The sequence below is a fragment of the Rattus rattus genome, chromosome 1 (assembly GCF_011064425.1).
Source record: "Rattus rattus isolate New Zealand chromosome 1, Rrattus_CSIRO_v1, whole genome shotgun sequence".
NCBI classification, from domain to species: Eukaryota; Metazoa; Chordata; class Mammalia; order Rodentia; family Muridae; genus Rattus; species Rattus rattus.
The window spans coordinates 3,949,350-3,971,588 of NC_046154.1; the positions used below are offsets into that span (position 1 = coordinate 3,949,350).

The 22,239-nt window shown below is 45.3% G+C and overlaps 1 protein-coding gene across 1 annotated transcript in view; it reads right to left on the reverse strand.

Annotated features, from left to right (window-relative positions):
- Dnai1 (dynein axonemal intermediate chain 1) overlaps nucleotides 1-22,239 on the reverse strand; it is a 67,803-nt gene that overhangs the window by 35,792 nt on the left and 9,772 nt on the right. Inside the window, exons 2-7 of the mRNA XM_032890220.1 lie at nucleotides 7,483-7,515; nucleotides 6,161-6,259; nucleotides 5,907-5,987; nucleotides 991-1,117; nucleotides 594-748; nucleotides 250-369 (exon numbers count right to left, since the gene is read on the reverse strand). Of these exons, the coding sequence (XP_032746111.1) occupies nucleotides 250-369; nucleotides 594-748; nucleotides 991-1,117; nucleotides 5,907-5,987; nucleotides 6,161-6,259; nucleotides 7,483-7,515 (615 nt within the window). The remainder of the gene's footprint in view (nucleotides 1-249; nucleotides 370-593; nucleotides 749-990; nucleotides 1,118-5,906; nucleotides 5,988-6,160; nucleotides 6,260-7,482; nucleotides 7,516-22,239) is intronic.

Here is a 22,239-nt window from a genome sequence, read left to right on the forward strand (position 1 = left end):
ACCCTCTTCCAACTGCAGCCCAACTTTCAGTTCTCAGTGGAGTCTGGGGCCTCTACCGCCCTCTGACTGCCTGGATGGCTTACGGGGACTCCAGTTTGTGTGCAGTTACATGATTTCCATTCTGTTTGGAGAGAGAAACTAGTCTGCTCTGTCACACTTGCCAGGCTCGAGCCTGCAAGGACTGGTCTCAGGCCTGTGTCCACCTTGCCACTGACTAACATGGAGTTTCAAAGTAAAAGTGGGAGCTACCCGGAGACGGTTGTTGAAGGTCTGGGATGCTCGCTCGCTGAAGTTAAACTGGTTCGTGAGTTTTCGCTCCTTGGGCTGCACAGGAGCCATCAGTTCTTCTTCAATCACCTTTTCAGTTGTCTGGAAAGAAAGATCAGGAGGCCAGGGCTTAACTGTGGGAGGAGATGGTGTGAAGTCAGGCCTACGGGAAGGGAGCCCTGGCCTGGTAACATGGGGAGGCTGCAAGGATGCTGCCAGAAGCACTGGCCTTGCAGCCTCCACCTCCCTCTTTCTCCCCAAGTCACTTCCAAGCATCCACCCACAGCTTATGTGAATGGCGGGACAAAGAGCAGCCTCACGCACACCTCGGCTGCAGCAGGTACGTCCGTTTGGCTCCCAGCTTCTGCTTCTCCTTCTGCTTCTCCTTCTCCTTCTCCTTCTCCTTCTCCTTCTTTGGGTTCTTCCTCTTCCTCAAGGATTTCTGTGTCTGAAGTCACCACCTTGACTGACTCCTGTGAACCTGTACAGGATATTGTTGGTGAGTTCAGGGTCCAAGCCTGCTCCGTCACTGTCTTCCTGTCTTTCAGGCTCTGCTTGTCCCTTGGGCTCTCCCTGACCTGGGTGAGCTCCTGGGCCTGTCCAGGACAGCTTGCTGCTAGACATCATGGAAGTAGAGACCCTGCAAAGCTCTGGAGGAACCAGCTCCTCCTCAAACAGTCAGGCTGGGGCTGCAGCCTCAGACCGGGCAGTCCACAGTCCTACCTGCCACCAGCTCATCACGGTAGTGCTGTCGACGGCCTTCATCTGAGTCTTTGGGTATCAGGTTCCCCACCTGACTGAAGTGAATTGCCATTTGGTTCACAAAACCAATAAGCTTGTATGTGCGTTCCTGAAAAGAGAGTGCCTAAATCAGACTGGCGATCCCAGTGAGGGCTGGTGTCAGAATGTAGCCTTCCTTAATTCTCTAAGCAGTAGTCCTCAACCCTCCTAACCCTGCAACTCTTTAATACAGTTCCTCTTGTTGTGATGACCCCCAAACATAAAATTATTTTTATTGCTACTCCATAACTGTAACTTTGCTACTGTTATGAATTCTAATGTAAATAGTTGTGTTTTACAATGGTCTCAGGCAGTTCTATGAAAAGGTCAATTGACCCCAAAGGGGTTAAGACCTACAGGCTGAGAATTGCTGCTCTAAAGCCCCCAGTTCACCTTTATTAAAGAAACTACAGTTCCTAATAATCAGTTAACAAGATTTTTTTTCACTGTATTTTTGCTTGAAAAAGACAAAATATGATTTTTAAAATCTCTCATCAAAGACTTTTTTTAAAAAAAATTTTTTTTGAGACCGAGTCTCACTACATAGCTCACACTGGCCTGGAATGCCCTGTGCAGGCCAGGCTGGCCTCCCACCCAGAGAGCTGCCTGGCTCTGCCTCTCAAGCACTGGGGTTACAGATGTGAACTACCATTGCCCAGCCTCAAAGACTTATTTTTAAATATCCTCTGCTTCCAGCCTGAAGCAGCCCACATTTACAGAGCACTAGTCCAGATGCCTTGTCTCCTACATCCATGCCAAGGAGTTCCAGTTCACCTGCCTTACCACAGGCCTTGGGCAGGTCAGACATAATCATCCAACACACCTGGCATGGCCTCACCACCATGCCACTTTAGTGGATGTCGGAGGGAACAGAACATCAGAGACAAGCAAATCCCTAATGTCCCGACTTCTATCCAAGAGGACCTCAGAGGTCCAGAGAAGTTTAGGTGTGGGCACTTGTCCAGATCACATAGTAAATGAGAAGCAGGACTGGGCTTCGAGCCCAGGAAACCGTATTTGTTCATTTAACAAATAATTTTTGATCAGCTACACTGTGCCAACTCTTCTCTAGGTGCCCGGGGTATAAAGCAGAACAAGAACAGACAGAGTTCGTTCTTTCACAGAGCCTGTGGTCTGGCGTTCCTGTGGACATCTCCTTGTTGATTAGCCTCCTAGCAACCACGAAAATGGTGTTGGAGACCAGAGGCCCCCCTTCCTTCTTTTAAAACAGTTCTGTTCAACCATTTTGCATCATGTGGAAGATAATTATAGCTGTACGGAATCCTGAGATTTAAAAAATCAAAGCCATACCAGAGGATACCAGCCCATAGGCTTTCTGTAGCTACCCCTCGTGGCCTGGGAGGACTGGGAAGCTCATTGTCACAATCCACAACCGCCTGGAAAGCTCTGCCACTGGGAAGCCATTCCTCTCAGTACCCCAGGTGGATGGCGAATGAGAAAGTGGAGTGGGTCAGAGCATGGTGTCCGGTGGCAGAATCGAGCTCAGTTCCTTAGCCTGCTCCTTATGAACGTCATGACCTTATCATAACCCTCCATGCCCTAGTTTCTTCTATTAAATACAATGATATCCAATTTGCAAGATAGTGTAAGAACTGACAATAGTGAAAGCAGTCCATAACGCAATGCCTCACACATGATCAGCATGGACCCTCGATAAGACAGTAACTAAATGTATGGTGATAGAGGCCCCCATGAGAGCGAATGGTCCATGCAGCTGTCGCTAAGACTTCACCTCCATCCTGTCCTCAACAGGCACCTAGGAACTTCCTCTTCAATTCAGGGCTGGAACTCAGATTCTTTAGCACATCGGTGAAGGTAGCAGCTTTGGACCCTACGACTGGACCTTCCAGCACCAACAAGATAGAGACAGGCTGTGTGGGAGGAGCCGACAGGCCAAAGAGGCACTGGAAGCACGGGCAAGGCAAGGTTTCCTGGGAGATAGGCAGCTGACAGTTCACTTGAAGGGAGAGCAGGAAGGGGACGCCTGGCCTACAGTGCTCTTGCCACAGCCAGTCCACCAAGTCCTAGAACCACCTCCCCTTCCTAGGGTCAAGACAGGAAGTTGTGCCACAATCTACCATGACTTCAGAAAGGGAAAGGCAGCTCCCCTCCAACCTCTGTACTGCCCAAGGAAAGCCATTAGCAAAACTCTTGATTAGCATCTTTTGAGAAGCACATCAGGATTTGCTTCAGCATCTTTGTGGAGGGCTGACTATGTAATCTGAATACGAAGCAGTGCGGTCCGGAGATTTTTCACAAAGATGCACACAGATGTTCGTAGCAGCATTATTGAGAACTGCCCTCAGAGCAAACAATCCGAATGCTCGTCGACTGATGGACAGATGAGGGAAATGCTGCATATGCACAGCATGAAGTATTATTTGGCAATAGGACGACATGAGGCATTGACATATGCTATAGCATGGAAGCATTGAAAACGTCGTGGAGAATGAAAGAAGCCAGGCACACAAGACTACAAAGTCAGACCCATCACCAGACATGACCTGAAGAGGCAAATGTAGATTACAAACAATAACAACAACAGTGCCTCCTGGGCTAGAGGAGATGGAGGGTTGAGTAGTAACAGTTCGAGGAATGGAGCTTCCTGTGGGGAAAGTAAACTGTGCTAAGCCTGGCATGGTGGTGCACACCTATAATCCTAGCACTCAGGAGCGAAGGCAGGAGGATCAGGAGTTCAAGGTCATACTCAGCTACACGGTAAACTCAAGGTCAGCTCGGGTCACAGGAGATTTTCTCTATGAAACAATGAGAATGGGAACCTGGAAATGTATTGTGTTGAGAGCTATACAATCTGTGAGTAGCCAAGAGTCATCATTGTAAGTTTTAAATGGGTGGCTTCAGGGCACAAACCCCTCTCTAAAACAAAGGAGTCAAACATTGCAAGTGTGATGGGTTCAAGGTCAGCTTGGGTTGTATGGGGAGACCTTGTCTCAAAAAGTTAAACAAATAAAAAGCTGAGTGTCCTCTTCCTGGGAAGAAGGACAAGGGACAAAGAAGGTTACTGTCTACCGTGTGTGTGTGTGTGTGTGTGTGTGTGTGTGTGTGTGTGTGTGTGTGTGTGTGTGTGTGTGTGTGTGTGTGTGTGTGTGTGTGTGTGTGTGTGTGTGTGTGTGTCTGTGTGTGTGTGTGTGTGTGTCTGTGTGTGTGTGTGTGTGTCTGTGTGTCTGTGTGTGTCTGTGTGTGTGTCTGTGTGTGTGTGTGTCTGTGTGTCTGTGTGTGTGTCTGTGTGTGTGTCTGTGTGTGTGTCTGTGTGTGTGTCTGTGTGTGTGTCTGTGTAAAGTGTTTTGCTTGTTTGCAGAGACAGGGTCTGCATGTGGGGAATCCTAGGCTGGCCTCGGGGTCTCAGTGACCTGCCTCCTTCTGCCTCCCCCTCAAGTGCTGCAATAACAAGTGTGAGAGCCACTGCGCTTGGCAAAAGTTGTTTAAAGAAGCAATATGACCTGCTTAGGAGTTCGACAAACCAGTTCAAATCCTCCCTCTAACACAGGCTGTGTGACATTTGCCATTCATTTTATGTAATTTAACCAGAATCTAACAAAGAATAGTTTCTATTCGAATAGTTTCTATAGCAAAGAAACACGAGGACTGTCTGAGAGAGTCTACATAAAAATATCTCACGCGGGCTCTTCACTGGTGCACAGTAGGAATGGAATGACAAAAAGAGCGCCAAAGTGAAACAGGAAACAGAGGCATGGCTTCCACTTTAGCTCCAAGTACTCTGGAGTTCTATCCAGGCCTTCCAGGAGCTAACCCTCTGTGGCGGAAGATGGTGTTGTCTCTGGTAAGCTTGCGGCAGATTCTACCGGAACTTGCTCACACCATGGTTACTAAAGGATGGCTCTGGAAGTCACCTGCCCACCCGCCTGCCTATCAGATCAAGAGACTCTCTGCCCAGTGCCTGCCAGGATTCCTCTCAGATGGGGAGATGCTGTGTGGATGTGAGGCCAACATCTCTTTCAGAGGGGACTCTGTACTCTACCCTGGTGTTTGGCTGCAGAAAAAGCTAAGCTTCTAAAGATCTAACAGCTTGTGTTGGTGGAAAACGTGCTTTATATATTGGAAAGGCATTTTTCTAACCAAATGATTCAATCTTCTTGAAAACAAAAATATACTGGGGATGTGAAACAACAGAAGTTGGGGATGTAACTCAGTGGTGGAGTGTTTGATCAGGTGTGCAAAGCTCTAGGTTTAATGGAGTCAGTCCCCAGAACTGCAAGAGAAAAACTCCTCCTCAGAGTACTGAAGGCTTTGCAATCGGCAAGACTTCTAGAGAGATTCACTAAGAAATTTCAAAAGGGCTTGGGAGAGGACTTAGAGGACAGGGGAGGGGACACTTCAAGATTAACAACCTCAATTTGATCCCCTGGCTCGACAGGGTGTAAAGAAAAGCAACTCTAGAAGGTCGCTCTCTGACCTCTGATTTCCATGCACTCTCTAACCCTGTCTCCTCTTCCCTTCTCTTCTCTCTTTCATACATGTGAGCTCTCTGTCTCTGTCTCTCTCTTTCTCTCTCTCTCCCTGTCTCTGTCTGTCTCTGTCTCTCTCTCTCCCCACACATACTCATACACACACACACACCCCTACATACACACACACACACACACACACATATACACACACGGACCAAATAAAATGTCCTATAAATTAAAAAAAAAAGCCTCAAATATCTCTGGAACCCCCCTCGTAAAACCCCAGATTTCTGGCTAAGGACCTGTTTACAAGTGATCACTTGTAACACAGCCAGGGTCTTTCACAATACGCTCAGTCAGCGTTGCTTCTGACAGATATCAAGGCCCGCCCAGGAGGCCATGACTTACTTTGAAGCTGTACCTGACAATATTCTGGGGTGCATGTGGGTTGTTTGCTGTCAGGATCCGAGTGAACTCCTCCTTTAACTCCTAAGGGAGAGAAACACCAACAGTGTTATGCATGAAGCCAGCCTCTCTCCCGTCCTTCTGAGACTTAGGGCCCCAGGCGCCTGTAAGCTTGCTAGGTAGGCTTCTAATTGGCACTGCGAAAGAACCCTCGGAAGCAGGAAGCAAGAAGAGCAGACGGGAGGATGCTCACTCACCGCGTCAGTCAGCTCCAGCTGGTCAGGGGGCCGCACAGCGGCTTTGGATTGGGCCCAGTCATCGGTTCCTTCTCCCACATCAGTCCCTGAGTCTTCCTCCTGAACAAAGGCACAGCAGGCTCAGGAGCACAGACCTGCTTGGACAAGCACCCGATGCTGCAGGAACCCCTAACTCACAAGTCCTCCCTGAAGCCAAGTTCTATCTTTCGTGCACAAGATTACAAAATGTCCAACAGACAGACCATTCACGGAAGAGTCAAAGAACCTGTTGATGCCAGAGTTCTCAGTGCCTGGAAGATCATAGCCACCTCTGTCCTGGGATTAGGGCTCACCTTAAATCCTGTGAAGGACCTTTGTCTGAAGCAAGGCTCTTCCTATCGCCCACCACAAAGCTGGGAAGCTGAAGGCCATAATTAGCTGCCAAAGGCTTTATGCAAAGTGCTTAGACAGCCAGAGGCCAAGCTGTTCACCAACCACTGCTCTCCAAATTTGGCCTTCCAATCTGCTCCATCAAGATTACCTTTTTAAAAAATGACTTGTAAAACAAATACTGTCTTTTATTTTGCTCTTTAAGGCAAATAAAAAAAAAAGTCAAGGGTTGAAGTTCTGCGTTACTTGATAGAGTTAAATACCGTGCCAGAGTGGCCGTGGGGTGTTTGATGTGTTCATCTTTACTAACAATCAAAGACATTCAGGACAAAGCAACACTTTTCTCTTCCACAATAAAACTAGAACACAACAAGATCATTCGTGAGGAAGATGGGCTTCCAGGAACGGCACAGCCTTTGTAAAGAGTGATGTGGGAATATCTACGCAAGTCTAATAACTTTATATTCTTGGACTCAACTTTTATATGCAGGAATTTACAGGAGCAAAGTAACCAAAGGCATGCTCAGAGCTAGGGTATGTGACTGCTGCTAGAAGGTTGGTCAGAGTAGGGAAAAGAGCAAATGTCGGAAGGGAGGCATGGTGGAACACATTATGGTGTGGCCTGAAGGGACATATAGTTAAATATTATGCAATAATTTCAAATGGTGTAATAAACTGTATTAGCAATGAAGGTACTCTAAATATTTATGTGAAAAACAGGCCATAAAATAAAACTTTTATTACATTTAGAAATATATACTTTTGTATACATATAAACATATCTGAGAAGAGAAAACATTGCATGTTAAATGAAAGATCATCCTGGGGTCATAGTTAAAGGATAAGTTTAAGGTTGTTCTTGTTCAAAACTTCTAAAAAGTGCATGTGAAATATTTCCTGTAGAAAAAAATTCCATTGGCATCTTGTTGGGTGACTGGAGTCTCAGCACTTACTCGCTTCCTGGCTCCTCTGGTCAAAATGATACTCTAAAGGGAAAATAAAAGCAGAAGGTGAGTCACAAGAGAAACAATGAGGACCAGCAGGAATTGTGCCACCAGGAAGCTCCACCCAAGGACTTTGCAGCACAGGGCTTTGAACTCCCTCTCGACTCTCAGAAACCATCCTGGGCCCACCACAACTGACCTATGATAAGTAACCCTGGAAAACTGAGCAGTGGGAATTTCTTACTTGTAACCAGTTCAACAAGTATTTTAAAGTATGTGCTAAGATCTGAGGATGTAACTTTGTTGGTACAGTGCTGAAAGCTATGCATGAAACACTGGATTCACCCCCTAATTACCACATTAAGCCAGGACTGGTGAGCTGCAGGGATGGCTTAGGGTAAAGGTACTTGTTTATAAGTCTGGTGATATGGGGTTGGGGATTTAGCTCAGCGGTAGAACGCTTGCCTAGCAAGCGCAAGGCCCTGGGTTCGGTCCCCAGCTCCGGAAAAAAAAAAAAAGTCTGGTGATACGAGTTTAATCCCTGGAACCCACAGGATAGAAAGAGAGAAGAGTCTCCTGAAACTTGTCCTCTGACTTCCATATAAGTGTTATAGCGTGAGTGTGTGTGTGTGTGTGTGTGTGTGTGTGTGTGTGTGTGTGCAAATGCATACAAACAGCATAGTAGCACCTTTAATCCCAGCACACAAGAGGCAGAAAAAAGGGGATCAGTCTGGTATACACAGTGAGTTCCAGGCCAGCCAGGGCTACATAGTGAGATGTCAAAAAAAAAAAAAAATCAAACAAACCAACAAGTGGAAAACAAACAGGCATGGTGGAATACACTGTACTATTAGCACCCGGGAGATAAAGACAGGAAAATAGAGTATATATGAAGTGCTCAGCACTGAACTGGGCAATATGGCAATTTCAAAGCTACCTCATATTGATAAACACTTGTTTGGGTTAAATATAAACCCCTATGAGTAGATGTTTATTTGGTTAGAATGTTACTATATCCCCAATACCAGGAATGCTCGAATATTGAGTTTGAAAAACTTAAAGCAGATGATTTACAGGAAAGATACAGAAAGAGCCTTGAACTCATTGACACAGGGGGAGTTTCCTAAACAGAACTCCAATGGCTCACACGCTAAGATCAAGAATTGATAAATGGGACCTCATGAAACTGGAAAGTTTCTGTAAGGCAAAGGACATAGTCAATAAGACAAATTAGCAAACTACAGACCCCACATCCGATAGAGGGCTAATATACAAAATATATAAAGAACTCAAAATTAATGATTTTCATCAACTTCATTGGCAAGGAGAACCTTGGGAAAGCATTTTCCTCTCCAGGCTTCAGCCTCCTGTTGAAAGGTACCGAATGGAACACGATAACTTCCAGTTCCAAATGTTAGCACGTCCAGGTGCCAGGGTGGTGGCAGTGGAGAGATGACCCACTGTGTAAGAGCATGGTTGCTCTTCTAGGGAACCTGGGTTTTGTTCCCAGTGTCCACAATGGAGACTTGCGGCCATCTGAAACTCTAGTTCCAGGGGATCCAGCACCTCTCCTGACCTCTGAGGGTTCCAGGCTCATACATGGTACACAGACATGCATGCAGACAAAATATCCATAGACAACTCAATTAAAAACAATTAAATGTCATATTCCCAAGAGCATATAGCTTGAATGCCTTCCCAAAGTTCACGTGTTGCGGGCCTGGTCCCCAGGGTGGATGCAAGGAAAGCAATAGGATCTTTAAGAGATGGGTCCTAGTGGGAAGCCACTGGGAACTGAGGGCATGCCTAAGAAGGCATCAAAGAAGTGTTGTGATCTGGAACTTGGCAGTTCCGGAGAGAATGCTTATAGACGCCACAAGCCCAGCTCCTCCTTCTCCCTTTGCTTCTGACAAGGCGTTTACCTCTCCGCCTGTGCTAGCTCTGCCATGCACTCCTCACACCACCAGACCTGATGCAGGAGCAATGTTCCAAGTCTCTCCGGAACTGTGAGCTAAAACAAACCTCTTTTCTAGCCAGCCAGTGGTGGGGTGCGCCTTTAATCCTAGCACGTGCGAGGCAGAAGAGGCAGGGGGATCTCTGAGTAGAGGCCAGCCTGGACTACAGAGTGAGTTTCAGGACAGCCAGGTTTTACAGAGAGAAACCCTGTCTTGAAACAAAGCAAAATACCACCACCACCACCACCCCCGTCTCTTTTCTTCAAATACTGCCTCCAGTATTTGTTACAGGACAGAAACTGTCTAATGTAAGCAACGTGCCCACCTCACCATCATGAGCATCTGTGGAACATTTATCTAATCACTGTGCACTGCCCTAAACAGTGGGACAATGACAAAGAAAAAAAGGCTCCTGTCCAGGTTTACTGAGAGCCCATGGAGGACAGGAGAATGGTCCTCAATGCCCCTCCCTTGTTCACTCACTTAGCATAAGTTCTTTTGAAAGAACCTTCCCCACCAGGGGTACACACAAAGATGCCATTTTGTTGAGACCATTTCTCAGCTTAGTGTCAACAGAACAAGATTGTCTGGGAGATGTTTTTAATATTTGTTTTTATTTATGTGTATGTGTGTATGTGCATGTGTATGTCACATGTGTGTGTGTATGCTTGTGGAAGTCAGAAGACAGCATAGGAAACCCGGACCAGGAGTTACAGGTGAGTCACCCCATATGGGTGATGGGAACCAAATTCATGTCCTCCGGAAGAATGGCAAGGACTCTTAACCACTGAGACACCTCTCCAGCCTGAGATTTTTTTTTTTTTTAAGGAGAAAACATCAGCTAAGAAAAGAACAATGACCCAAAGTAAAATAATTCATCAAACAAAGATCTAACACGTAAGACAGAGGAGGTAGAGAGAGAAGCTTGGGAAAGGCCTGCATGGTGAGGAGACAGGGGTGGTAGAGAAAAAAAGCACCTCTCAGCTGGGGCTGGGATTCTGACTGGGAGGGCAGGCAGCAGGACTCAATTCCAGCCAGGTTGCTCAGGTCCAGAGCTGGGACCCATCTCTGCAGCTAGGCCTTGGGAACCTTCCTGTGAAGAGCCTCTAAAATCTAAGGTAACGGGATGGAGGGGCCACAACACAGTACTGAAGGGTCAGTCTCCAAGCGAGCCACCAGCCTTAAGTAGGAACAAGACCCAGGCACCACTGCCCTGTGGGTGTGGAATCACCAGTGAGTGCCCTGTGGGTGTGTAGTCACCACTGCCCTGTGGGTGTGTAGTCACCAGTGCCCTGTAGGTGTGTAGTCACCACTGCCCTGTGGGTGTGTAGTCACCAGTGCCCTGTGGGTGTACAGTCACCAGTGTCCTGTGGGTGTGTAGTCACCAGTGCCCTGTGGGTGTGTAGTCACCAGTGCCCTGTGGGTGTACAGTCACCAGTGCCCTGTGGGTGTGTAGTCACCAGTGCCCTGTGGGTGTACAGTCACCAGTGCCCTGTGTGTGTGTAGTCACCAGTGCCTGTGGGTGTACAGTCACCAGTGCCTGTGGGTGTACAGTCACCAGTGCCCTGTGGGTGTGTAGTCACCAGTGCCCTGTGGGTGTACAGTCACCAGTGCCCTGTGGGTGTGTAGTCACCAGTGCCCTGTGGGTGTACAGTCACCAGTGCCCTGAAAGTGTCTGTAAAACATTTATCTGGCAATGAAAGAACTGACAAGGCACTTTGAGTGTGATTGCTTTTGGCAGTTGGAAATATTTCAATTAACACACTATAAAAGCCACACTATAATAAATGCAAAACAGGCCAATGAAATCAGCTACAGCCCTGACTTCCCAACCATGGCAAAGGGGATTGAATGTCAAGCTGCCACTCTGGGCCCTTGGTCTTCCAGGAGGAGACGCCTGAGACAGACAAGCCTGAATTCCTGAAAAGCTTTTGATGGTTGCTTCCAGAAGGCATGAACCACAGAAGAAGAAAGCCCAGGCTCCTTCCCTGAGCCTCAGCACTCCATCTGCCTGCCCCGAGTCTCCATCACAGCGGCTCCTACCCTCCTCCAGCAGGCCTTTGAGGTGCAATGTCTTAAGGCTACTCCTAGCTCCCAGCCTGGCCTGGCCTCCTGCCTCTCCACGTTTGCTTTTATTGTTTCTCCTGCCAGGAACATCAGCTCTTCTGTCGCTCTGCCTCCTCAAGCCCACTCACCTGGCCTCTGCTCCACCTAACCCCCTCCTACTTTTCTCCTACCCCACTCCTCCCTCCTTTCCTCCCTCCCTCTCTCTGAGCAGGCTCCCTTCTGCTTTCTATTACCACACAAGCACTGGCTGTTGTGAGATTAAGGACCCAATTAGGCTTTAATTAGACAGTCTATTGTTTCTTTGGGTTTACAAAAGGAGACAGCTCTATGAGAAGAATCATAATATGGCTGTACAAATGGGAGGTGGCTTAGAAACTCCAGCACAGAGACCTCCTATTCTTCCGATATTGATCAAAGGCCCTCTTCCCCTGGGCAGGCTCTTCTGTATGGTCAACTGAAGCTCTACAGGGTGAGACAGGAAGAAGCCTGCACAGCTCACTGTGGCAAGCAACAGAACTCTGTTGTCAGTGCTAAGTCAGACGTCCCAGCCTGAGCGCCTCCACAGTTGAACACTGTCCTTTTCTTATTGAGTGACTACACTTGGTTTCTCTGTCTCATCTCTCTCCCCTCTGATTATATCATTAACACCATTTTAAACTAGTGGGCATTTGCTCTGGGAATGGCCATTCACTAATCGATTTGTGTATGTTACCGCATTGAATAGTTATCATCAGCCTATGGGGTCATTAGCCCTGAAAATGTAGACGGAGCAACTGATGCCGAATGAACACAATTGAAGACCACACTTTTAGTCACAAAAGTCTTCCTAAAATGTAAATCTGCTCATGTCGCTCTCTTGATTTAAAGTCTCCAAGAACCACGCTCCCCCCCACACACACACACCACACACTGTTTAGGAGAGGAAGCTCAAGCCTTCTGCCATGACGGCATCCCCTTCCTTCCCATAGTCATACTCAGTCATTAAGAGGACTCCCGAGTGTAAGCAGAAGAGAGCCACGTAGGCAGGGATTCTGGGCCTGTTTGTCTCATGGTCAGACACACCAAATGTTTGTGTCTGGAGTTGTGTCCCCTGCAGCCTTCCCTAGGAGAGGCTGCTCACAAATTGACTCTCTCCTGGAGGAGGAGCATCCTGCAGGAGACTCTCCTGTAAAAAGCAAGTGTGCCTTGCACCTAGGACATTGGGGACTCTGATTACATTCCTACCCAAACATCTTTTGTCATCAAAAAAGACAATGTAGTGTCTTCTAGTCTGTCATACATTTAATAATTTCTATAAAAAGAAAAAAGTCTCTTTCTCCATGTTATACACCCCGTTTCCTGAGTCACCTGACTTTTCTGTTCTACACCAAGTATCTTTCTCCTTTACCTCACCACCACTACCCATGAAGACTAGCCACAATTCACACCCTTCTGTCAGGCCAGGCTCCCTGGTTAAGATGCTGTCTTCCAGCAGGGAGGGTGGCCCAGGCCTTTGATCCCAGCTCTTGAGAGGCAGAGGGAGGTGATCTCTGTGAGTTCCAGGCCAACCTGGTCTACATAGTGAGCTCCAAAACATATTGGGCTATGTAGAGACCCTGTCTCAAAACATGCAAGCAAACAAACAAACAAACAAAGATGCTGCCTCTCCTCATACCACCAGCTTTTCCCAGGCACAGTCCTGGATCACCTGAACTGAACAGCTCAGCATGCATTTGCCTGACCTTTAGTGTAAGATCACTCCTAGACTGGTCTTCCAAAGGACCTGAGTTCCATCCCCAGCATCTGCCTTAGGTAGATTAGATCTATCTGAAACACCACATCCAGAGGCATCTAATGCCTCTGGCCCCTGTGGGCACCTGCATTCACATGCAAGTACACATACACATATAATTAATAATAATAAACCTTTAAAATATAGTTCTTAGCTTCATCTAGCTTTCAGTACTGTCCCTCCAGTTCGGCCTTCAGTGTAGCCCCAGTGTAGCCTAGGATACTTGAGGAAGTCAGAGAATAGACAACAGTTTCCAGAGCTGTGGACAGGAACTGAGAGAACAAGACAGCTAACGAGACCTCCTCATTATAGCAGCAATGAGCCAAACGATCTGTTCACTTGGCACAGTGCGGAAATGGGAGAGGAGTGGGGAAGAGCAGGTAGAAGCCAGCTGACCACATCCTCATTCTTAGCTGGTTAGTGAGAACTCACCAGGCAAGCACTCTGCAGAGCTCCCTACAAAGCAGGTAAAATGATTCTCATTTTAAAGACAGGGCTCTTGAGAACAGTTGACATAAATGATGTTCACAATGAAGGATACACTGAAAACAAACTTCCTAGTAATTGAAAGTGATGATGATGACCACCTACTGTGTGTTTACCAGCCCTTAGAATTCATTTGGTTTTGGACTATTTTGGTGCAGTATAAGTAGCCTAGGTGTCCCTGGGCATAATTTAGGACAAAGAAGTTAATTTAAAACGTTGCTGTTGTTGCTACTTTGCTTTTTGAAATAGGGTTCCTCTGTGTAGCCTGTCCTGGAACTGCTCTGTAGATCAGGGAGGTCGGCCTGCCGCTGCCTCTCAAATGCTGGAATTAAAGGAGCCAGCCACCACTGCACACCCAGAAATTCAAAAATTCTTAAGTCTTCAGAAGTGAAAAATAAGTAATAAAAATAAAGTAAAACAAAAACTAAAAATAAAAAAGGAGTAAAAGCACACGCCTGTAATCTTCACACTCAGGAGACAGAGGGGTCAGATCTCTCTGAGTCCCTGGCCAGCCTGATCTATATAGTGAGTTCCAGGCTAGCCAGGGCTATACAGTAAAATTCTGACCCAAAAAAAGAGGAGGAAGAAGAAGAAGAAAAGAGGGGGAAGAGGAGGAGGAGGAAGGAAGAGGGAGGAGGAAGAAGGCAAAGTAAGCCATTCCTCATCATTTTAAAAATGGGCGTGCAATTAGATGCAGCCATGGAGACAAAGTGTGGGCTTTGAAGTCAACCTGAGTTTGAGTGTCCACTGTGTTGCAGGCTAATTCCATGACTCTGACTCTAGGAGAAATATTTGTCATCTCCAAACCTCGAGGTCTTTGTCTTTAAAACATGCCTCATAGCAATTCCCTCTCAGGCAGTCAGGTTTGTTGTGAGGATTCAGTGAACACACACACAGAAAGCAGTGGGTGGAGCCTGTCTGAAATGGTGGCTGGCAGCGACACACTCTGGCGTGTGGAACCTGCTCTGGGGCCATGCCAGGCTGGGTCTGGATGGGCCTTTGCCTACTAGGAAGCACCCACTCTGGTAATGGCGATCTTCAACAGCTCACATGTCACTGCAGGACTCAGTGCTGCAGCAGGATTGTTCTTGGAAAGAGGGGCTCTTCACAGCATGCAAACCCACAGACACTGTTTCCTCTTTCCTAGGGCCCAAGGGACTGTGTTTACCATTCCCGTTGTCTTGGTCCTTATTTTAAAACTCACTAACAGGTTTCCATTAAGCTAAATTGAAACTAAATACCTCACCAGCTTGCAGCTTCCGTTTCTAAAAAAATAGAAGCTCTCAGTCCCAAAGGAATGGCAATTCACCAACACATCCTTATCCAGCTACAATGAGTGCATTTTAAATCCCAGAGCTGAGTGCGCATGGAAAGCACACAGTAAGTGTTTAATGAGAGGCCTTGAGTTTGGGAACAGTGCTATGCAGGATAATAAGCACCATCACACACTGTTCTGAGAGAATGAGTTGATGCAAATATTCTGAGGGCAATTTGATAATACATACCAAAATGTAAAATGTATATATCCCAGGGCTGGAAAGATGGCTGAGTCCTAAAGAGCACAGGCTGCTCTTGCAGAGGACTGGTGTTCAAGTCCCAGCACTCACAGGGTGCTCACAGCTGTCTGTAACTCCATCTCAAGGGTCCTGTGCCCTCTTCTGGCCTCCACAGGCACCAGGCACGCAAGTATTGCACGCAAATAAAACATCCATACACATAAAATTACATTTAAAATATTTAGAATTCATATGCCCCTCAGTTCAGTAAACCCAATTTGAGTCTTTCTTTTTTTTTTTTTTTTTTTTTTTTTTTTTTTTTTCAGAGCTGGGGACCGAATCAGGGCCTTGCCTGCTAGGCAAGCGCTCTACCACTGAGCTAAATCCCCAACCCTTGAGTCTTTCTCATAGAAACTTTATACACACATCTTATGCCTCTGCTTCTTGAAAACTGGGTACTTTGTAAGTCAAATGTACTCCAAGCGTTATTACAATACTGCTAAATATTCATCAAGAAGCATCTGGCGAAATATAATGAAGCAAGTTGGGGCTGGGGCTATAGTTCAATGCATAAAGTGTTTACTGTGCAAGAAGGTAGATCTAAATTCCATCCCCAGGATGCACATAAAAGACAGGGCATGGTAGTGCATGATTGTAGTCTTTTACTAGGGTGGTAGAGACAGCAGGATCCCTGGCTAGCTGAGATAGCCTAATCTGTGAGCCCTGGGTCCTAATAAGAAGTTCTGTCATATATATGCCACATATCTATATATCTATATCTATCATATATCTATATATCTATGTCTATATCTATCTATATCTATATATAGATATCTCAAGGCTAAAAAGACGGCTCAACCATTAAAGGCTGAGTTCAGTTCCCACCACCCACAGGTGTCTCTCATCCCAGCACTCAGCATATCTCTGTGTTCAAGGCCAGTCTGATCTTCAAAGAGAGTTTCAGGGCAGCCAGGGCTACACAGAGAGACTCTGTTTCAAATAATAACAACCACCAAAACAAAACAGAAGGTTGCCTTAAGGAACAACACCTAAAGTTGACCACTAGCTTCTACTTGCATGCACACACCTACAAAACATACAGACAGCAAAGTTTGCCAATTCAATGGGATCGTGTGCAAGTAATAAGAAAGAATTATCGTTTTAGAATATGGTGATGGTAGTTCACAAGGCACTGGGTTTTTTAAAGGTATTTATTACTTTTATTTTTATCGTTCTTTGGCTCTTCTCCTCTCTCTCTCTCTCTCTCTCTCTGTGTGTGTGTGTATGTGTGTGTGTGTGTGTGTGTGTGTGTGTACTTTGCATGTGACTGTTGCTTGTGGAGGCCAGAAAACAGTCAGTGCTGGATCCCCTAGAACTGGAGTTACAGGTGGTTGTGAGCCTCCATGTGGTTGCTGGGAGCGGAGCCCAGGTCCTCTGGAAGAGCAGCCAGTGCTCTTAACTGCAGAGCCATCCCTCCAGCTTCAACAATGTACTGCATTTAAATATTTTTCTTAATTTTTTTTTGGTGGTGGGAGGGGAGATGCACTTTCCCACATCTGACTAGTATTCCTGAAAATTGTTAAAAGAGTAAATTTTAACTATTAATACACATACTAAAGGTAAACTATGAGGTGATGCACTCTAGTCAGCTTAACTTAATTATTCTAAATGTGTGCACACTTAAAAATATATTGTATGTGGCCAGGCATGGTGACACAATTCCAGCACTTGGGAGGCAGAAGCAGGTGGATCTCTGAGTTCAAGGCCAGTTAGGTCTACATAGTGAGACCCTGTCTCCAAAACCAAAGAAAAAACAAAAAGCAAACAAAAACAAACCAAAAAATATGTTGTACATATAACGTATTAATTAAAAAACGTATTATTGAAAAATTAAATCTGCAATATTTATGTATGGGGAAGCTCTCCAAAGCATATTATTAAAGACAGTGGCCATAGGGGTTGGAGAGGTGGCTCAGCAGTTAGAAACACTGGCCGCTGTTCTGTTCTGTTTTGTTTTGTTTTGTTTTGTTTCTCAAGACAAGGTTTCTTTGTGTAGCTTGGGCTGGCCTCAGACTCACAGAGATCCACCTGCCTCTGCCTTCCCAGTGCTGGGATTAAAGGTGTGCGCCACTACCCGTGGCCCTAGGAGCACCCACTGCTCTTACAGAAGAGCCAGGTTCAGCTCCCAGCACCCACGCGGAGCCTCACAACTGGTTATAACTTCAGTTCTAGGTGTCCAGGTGCCTTCTTCTGGCTTCCATGGGCACCAGGCATGTACATGACTTATATGTAGGCAAAACACCCATACACATACATAATAACATAATTTTTAAAAAGAATGGATGTAGACTATGAAACTAGATTGGAGGTCAAGGGGAACAGACATACTGGAAAGGAGGTAGTCCTTGAAAACTCATATGGGGCTTGGAAGTATAACGGGAAACTGGTGTGAATGCACCAGGGAGGAGGGGATGGGAAGAAGGAGTGGGGGTGAGGGCACCAGGGAAGAGGAGGAGATGAGGAAGAAGGAGAGGGAGAGAAACAACCAAGACAATTTTTGTTTGAAAAGCGCTATAATGAAACCTAATTATTTGTAAGGTGATGAATTATAAAGACAAAATGAAACTTTATAATTCTTAAGCAAACAAAAAAAAGTTATAGGGCTAAGGGTGAAGCTTAGTTTAGCCCTGACTTGTTCCCTACACAGGACAAAGAATGAGAGAGTAGGTAAGGAAGAAAGAAAAAGGATTGAAAGAGAGGAGAAGGAAAAAGAAAGAATAAAGAAAAAAGTTATAGAAATGGAGGTCCATCCTTTCACCTCAAGTTTGTGTCTGTGGGGTCAGAGAAATGGCTTAAAGAACAAAGGACCTTCCACCAGAACCCAGAGGATGAGAGAGAGAGAGAGAGAGAGAGAGAGAGAGAGAGAGAGAGAGAGAGAGAGAGAGAGCAGCAGCCCCAGATAAGGATTTAAAAGTAAGAGCTCAAGGCTGAGATGATGACTCAGTAGACAAAGATCTTTGAGGACAAGCCTGACTAACTGAATGAATGAATGAATGGAGAAAAGCAGACAGATCTCCAGAACGAGCCGTGCTGGCTTCCTGGCTCTGCCGCACACTGCATGTGGTCACCAGACACGATGCTGTCTAGTCCTCACTCCCCTGTCTGTAAAGTAGAGATTAGTGCTCTCCCCATAGAACTGACATAAGAACAAGACAGCCCCGCAGAACACTCATTCAGGGCCCGGCACCAGGAAGCCCTCGGCCATCAGCAGAGATGTAGGCTTTACAGCTCCTATTATTACACCACAGTGTGCTGTGCAAGGCACCAGGCTCCCTCTGAGCACATAGTGAATAATTGAAGATCGTGTTGTCCTGGCCAAGAAGCATCTGTCAGAAAATAACCTGCAATTCTCAGGGTGTCACAGGGAGGAAAATTATTTGTATTATATAGCATCTTTCAATTTGCCACACGTTTTTGAGTGCACATTCCAATTTGACCCTTATAACAATCTTTACTGGATGGATGTTGTATTTGTCAATATTTTTTCTGAACCTAGAGATACCGCCATATGAATTTTCTCCTTTATTCTGTTAATGTCAAGAAAGACTTTGATTTTTTTTTTAATGTTGAGCTGGCTTGAGTTCTTGAACATTCTTGAGACAAACCACACTTGGTTAATGTGCTATTCTTTTGATATATTGCTGGAACAGATTTAATAATATTTTGTCAAATTTTTGCATTGATGTTTCTGAAGGATCAGTTTGTAATTTTCTTCTTGTATAATAGCTTGGTTTCGGGCTCATGCTACATCACATTCCGTTGTAAAAAGGATGCCATGTAAGACTGGGGCTTTGTCATTTTTGCTTAGTCCTCTTTTGTTCATGACAGGATCCCTCCACATTGTCTGCTCAGCCCTGGGTGGCTGGAGTTCATGCGTCAAGCCCGCAGTCTCAAGCCTTTCGTTCTGCCGCATTTACACCAACAGCTTCTTTTGGGGGGAGGTTTTCAATCATGGATTCAGTTTTTTGGTTTTTTTTTTTTGGTTGTTTTTTTTTTTTTCGGAGCTGGGGACCGAACCCAGGGCCTTGCGCTCACTAGGCAAGCGCTCTACCGCTGAGCTATGGATTCAGTTTTTTTAATAGAAACTTATGTCAGTTGAAGTGAACTGTATCTTTCAAGAAGTTTGTCTATCTCATATAGATTGATAAACTGATTGCACACATTGGTTAATAACATCTTCTGCTCTCCATTTAATATCTATAGGACCTGATCATGGCCACTCTTTTAAAAACCTTGATAAGTCTTGATAGGTTTTTAAAAGATCAATGTTGTAGAGCCCAGTCACAACAGATACGTCTACAAAGCAACTTCCATAACTAAGGCTCAGGTGACATTGTGGAGGAGGGGGCACAAAGACGGTAAGAGCCAGAGAACGAGGGAGTCGGCTGTGAGACCAGTCTTACAGTGGCATGAGAAGCTACATGCATGAAGTCTCACGGACATGACTTCAACATGAGCGGAACAAGAACAGCACCAACAGACGAGCCACAGTGGACAGCGGAGAGGCCTCCAGGCCTCCCGCTATACAAGGACTGCAGGCAACAAGGAGCACTGGGAGTGGGAGAAACAGTTTTCCAGGGAAGAGCACACCAAATGGTTACCCAACACCAAGTCATCACCTCTGTGTGCATGCATACAAGCAACATTATACAGACTGAATAGGTTGCATTTACGAATATATACGTATATACATATATGCACGAAACAACGATTAATGTAAAAATAGGTCATGAACTTGAAAAAGATCAAATGAGTTACGTGGGCAGGTTTAAGACAGAGGGCAGGGAAGGGGCAAATAATATAATTATATTATGATGTCAAAAACAAAAGAAATATTAAAAAGTCAACTTTATTACTGTTTTCAGAGAACCAACTTCTAACTCTACTAAACATTTTTCTTTCCAAGTTTCTCTGAAACAGTAAAATAAATGAATTTGTCAGAGAAACATGGGATGCCATATAAACACTGATTCAGCTACTTCAGTTTGATTTACTTTTCCTGTGCTTTAATACTTCTACATTTACTTGCGCATTTATTGTCACAGCACACATATGGCGGTCAGAAGACAACCGGCAGGCGTTGGTCTGTCCCTCCACGGGGAGGTCCCAGGGATTGAACCAGCTCCTCAGGCTTGACAAGTGCCTTAACCCATTGAGCCATCTCCCTGGCCTCTTTCTGTCTGTTCTTAAAGATTAATTTTATTTTTATTTATGTGTGACGTGTGTCGTTGCATGTTGACTTAGAGGCTGTGTGACTGCCTGATATGCGTGCTGGGAGCTGAGTCCAGGTCCTTTGGAACGAAGGGCAGTCGGTACTGGGCAGTGCTGGGCTTCTCTGCAGCTCACCAGGCCCTCTTCTGAAACCTTTCTTCCTCTCTAGTAAAGCACTTTAAAAGCTATACATTTCTGGTAAGCCCCACCCCACAGTACCCCACAATTTTACATATTTGTATGCCTTCTGTTAAGGTATTTTCTAATTTCTCCTGTGGCTTTTGTTCCATGGATCATTTAGAAGTATGTTCTTTAATGTTTAGAAATTCTGAACATATTGTTTAATTCGTTTTAAATGTACTGTTTAACTCTATTGTGCCTACACTATGCTGAAATGCTTTGTCCTCGGTGGATATATTAAATTTCAATAGAATTAAAGTCTGTAGGAGCTCAATCTTTCAGAATATATCTAGGCTGATTTTCAATCTCCGTGTACAGTTGATCTCTGGGAACACTCTGCAGTTCTTAAGTGTAATGTTCTATAAATGTTAATTAGGTCAAGTTGGTTGACAGGGCTGTTCAGACTTTCTGTATCTCTCTGTGAAAGAGGAATGCTAAGGATCTCTGTCTCTGTAATTATTTCTTTAGACTTCTTTATGTCTGTCAACTTTTTTTTCCTTTTCTTCTTCTTTTTTTAGATTTGTTTATTTATGTATATATGCTCTGTCTTTATGAACACCAGAAGAGGGCATCGGATCCCATTACAGATGGTTGTGAGCCACCATGTGGGTGCTGGGAATTGAACTCAGGTCCTCAGAAAAGCAGCTAATGCTCTTAACCCCTGAGCCATCTCTCCAGCCCCATGATCTATCAGTTTTTCATTTACATATTTTGAGGTTCTAATAGTAGGTGCATACAATTTGTTGGGTTTCTTTTTCCTCTCTTGAGTTAACCTTTCATCGTTATAAAATGGGAATACTTCTTGTTTTGAAACCTACTTTGTTTGTTTAATAAAGAAGACTGCTCATACTCGTCACTTGTGTTGCAGGCTGTTAACGTTGTTGTCATCATCATCATCATTATTATTGACAGGGCCCTTATGTAACTCAGCTAGTGCGTTGAACTACTAGGTAGCCACGAGACTGGGTTTGAACTCCTGATCTTCCTGCCTCTACCTCAGAAGTGCTGGGGTTATGGGTGTATACCATGCCTGGCTCACACAGTATATTTTCCCCCATCTTTTATATTCTCTTGGTGTCTACATTTAAACCCTATCTATGTAGGCAACATACAGCTTGGCTTTCAGCTTTTTTTCCCTTAGTCTGATCAATTCTACTCTTGGATGAAGGTACTGATTGGCCTTTACTATGTTCTCGTGTTGGGGATTGGGTGGGGTGGAGGGGGTTTTTTCGACATTTGATTTTTACTCATCTTTTCCTTTTGTGTGATGTTAGTTGAAATTTTTCTTTAGTGTTCTATTTCCCTTTCTTCGTTGGTTTTCTCATCTGTGCCTCTGTGTAACATGTGTGCCTGAGTTGTTGGAAGGTCTACAACACGCACTATCTGCCAAGAATAAGACACTAAACCAGGTGTGGTAGTGAACCCCTGTACCCCCAGCTCTTGAAATATAGAGAACAGAGGATTAAGAGTTCAAGCCTAGCCTGGAGTACATAACAAATTTCTGGCCAGCCTTGGCTATATGAGGTGGTCTCAAGAAAAC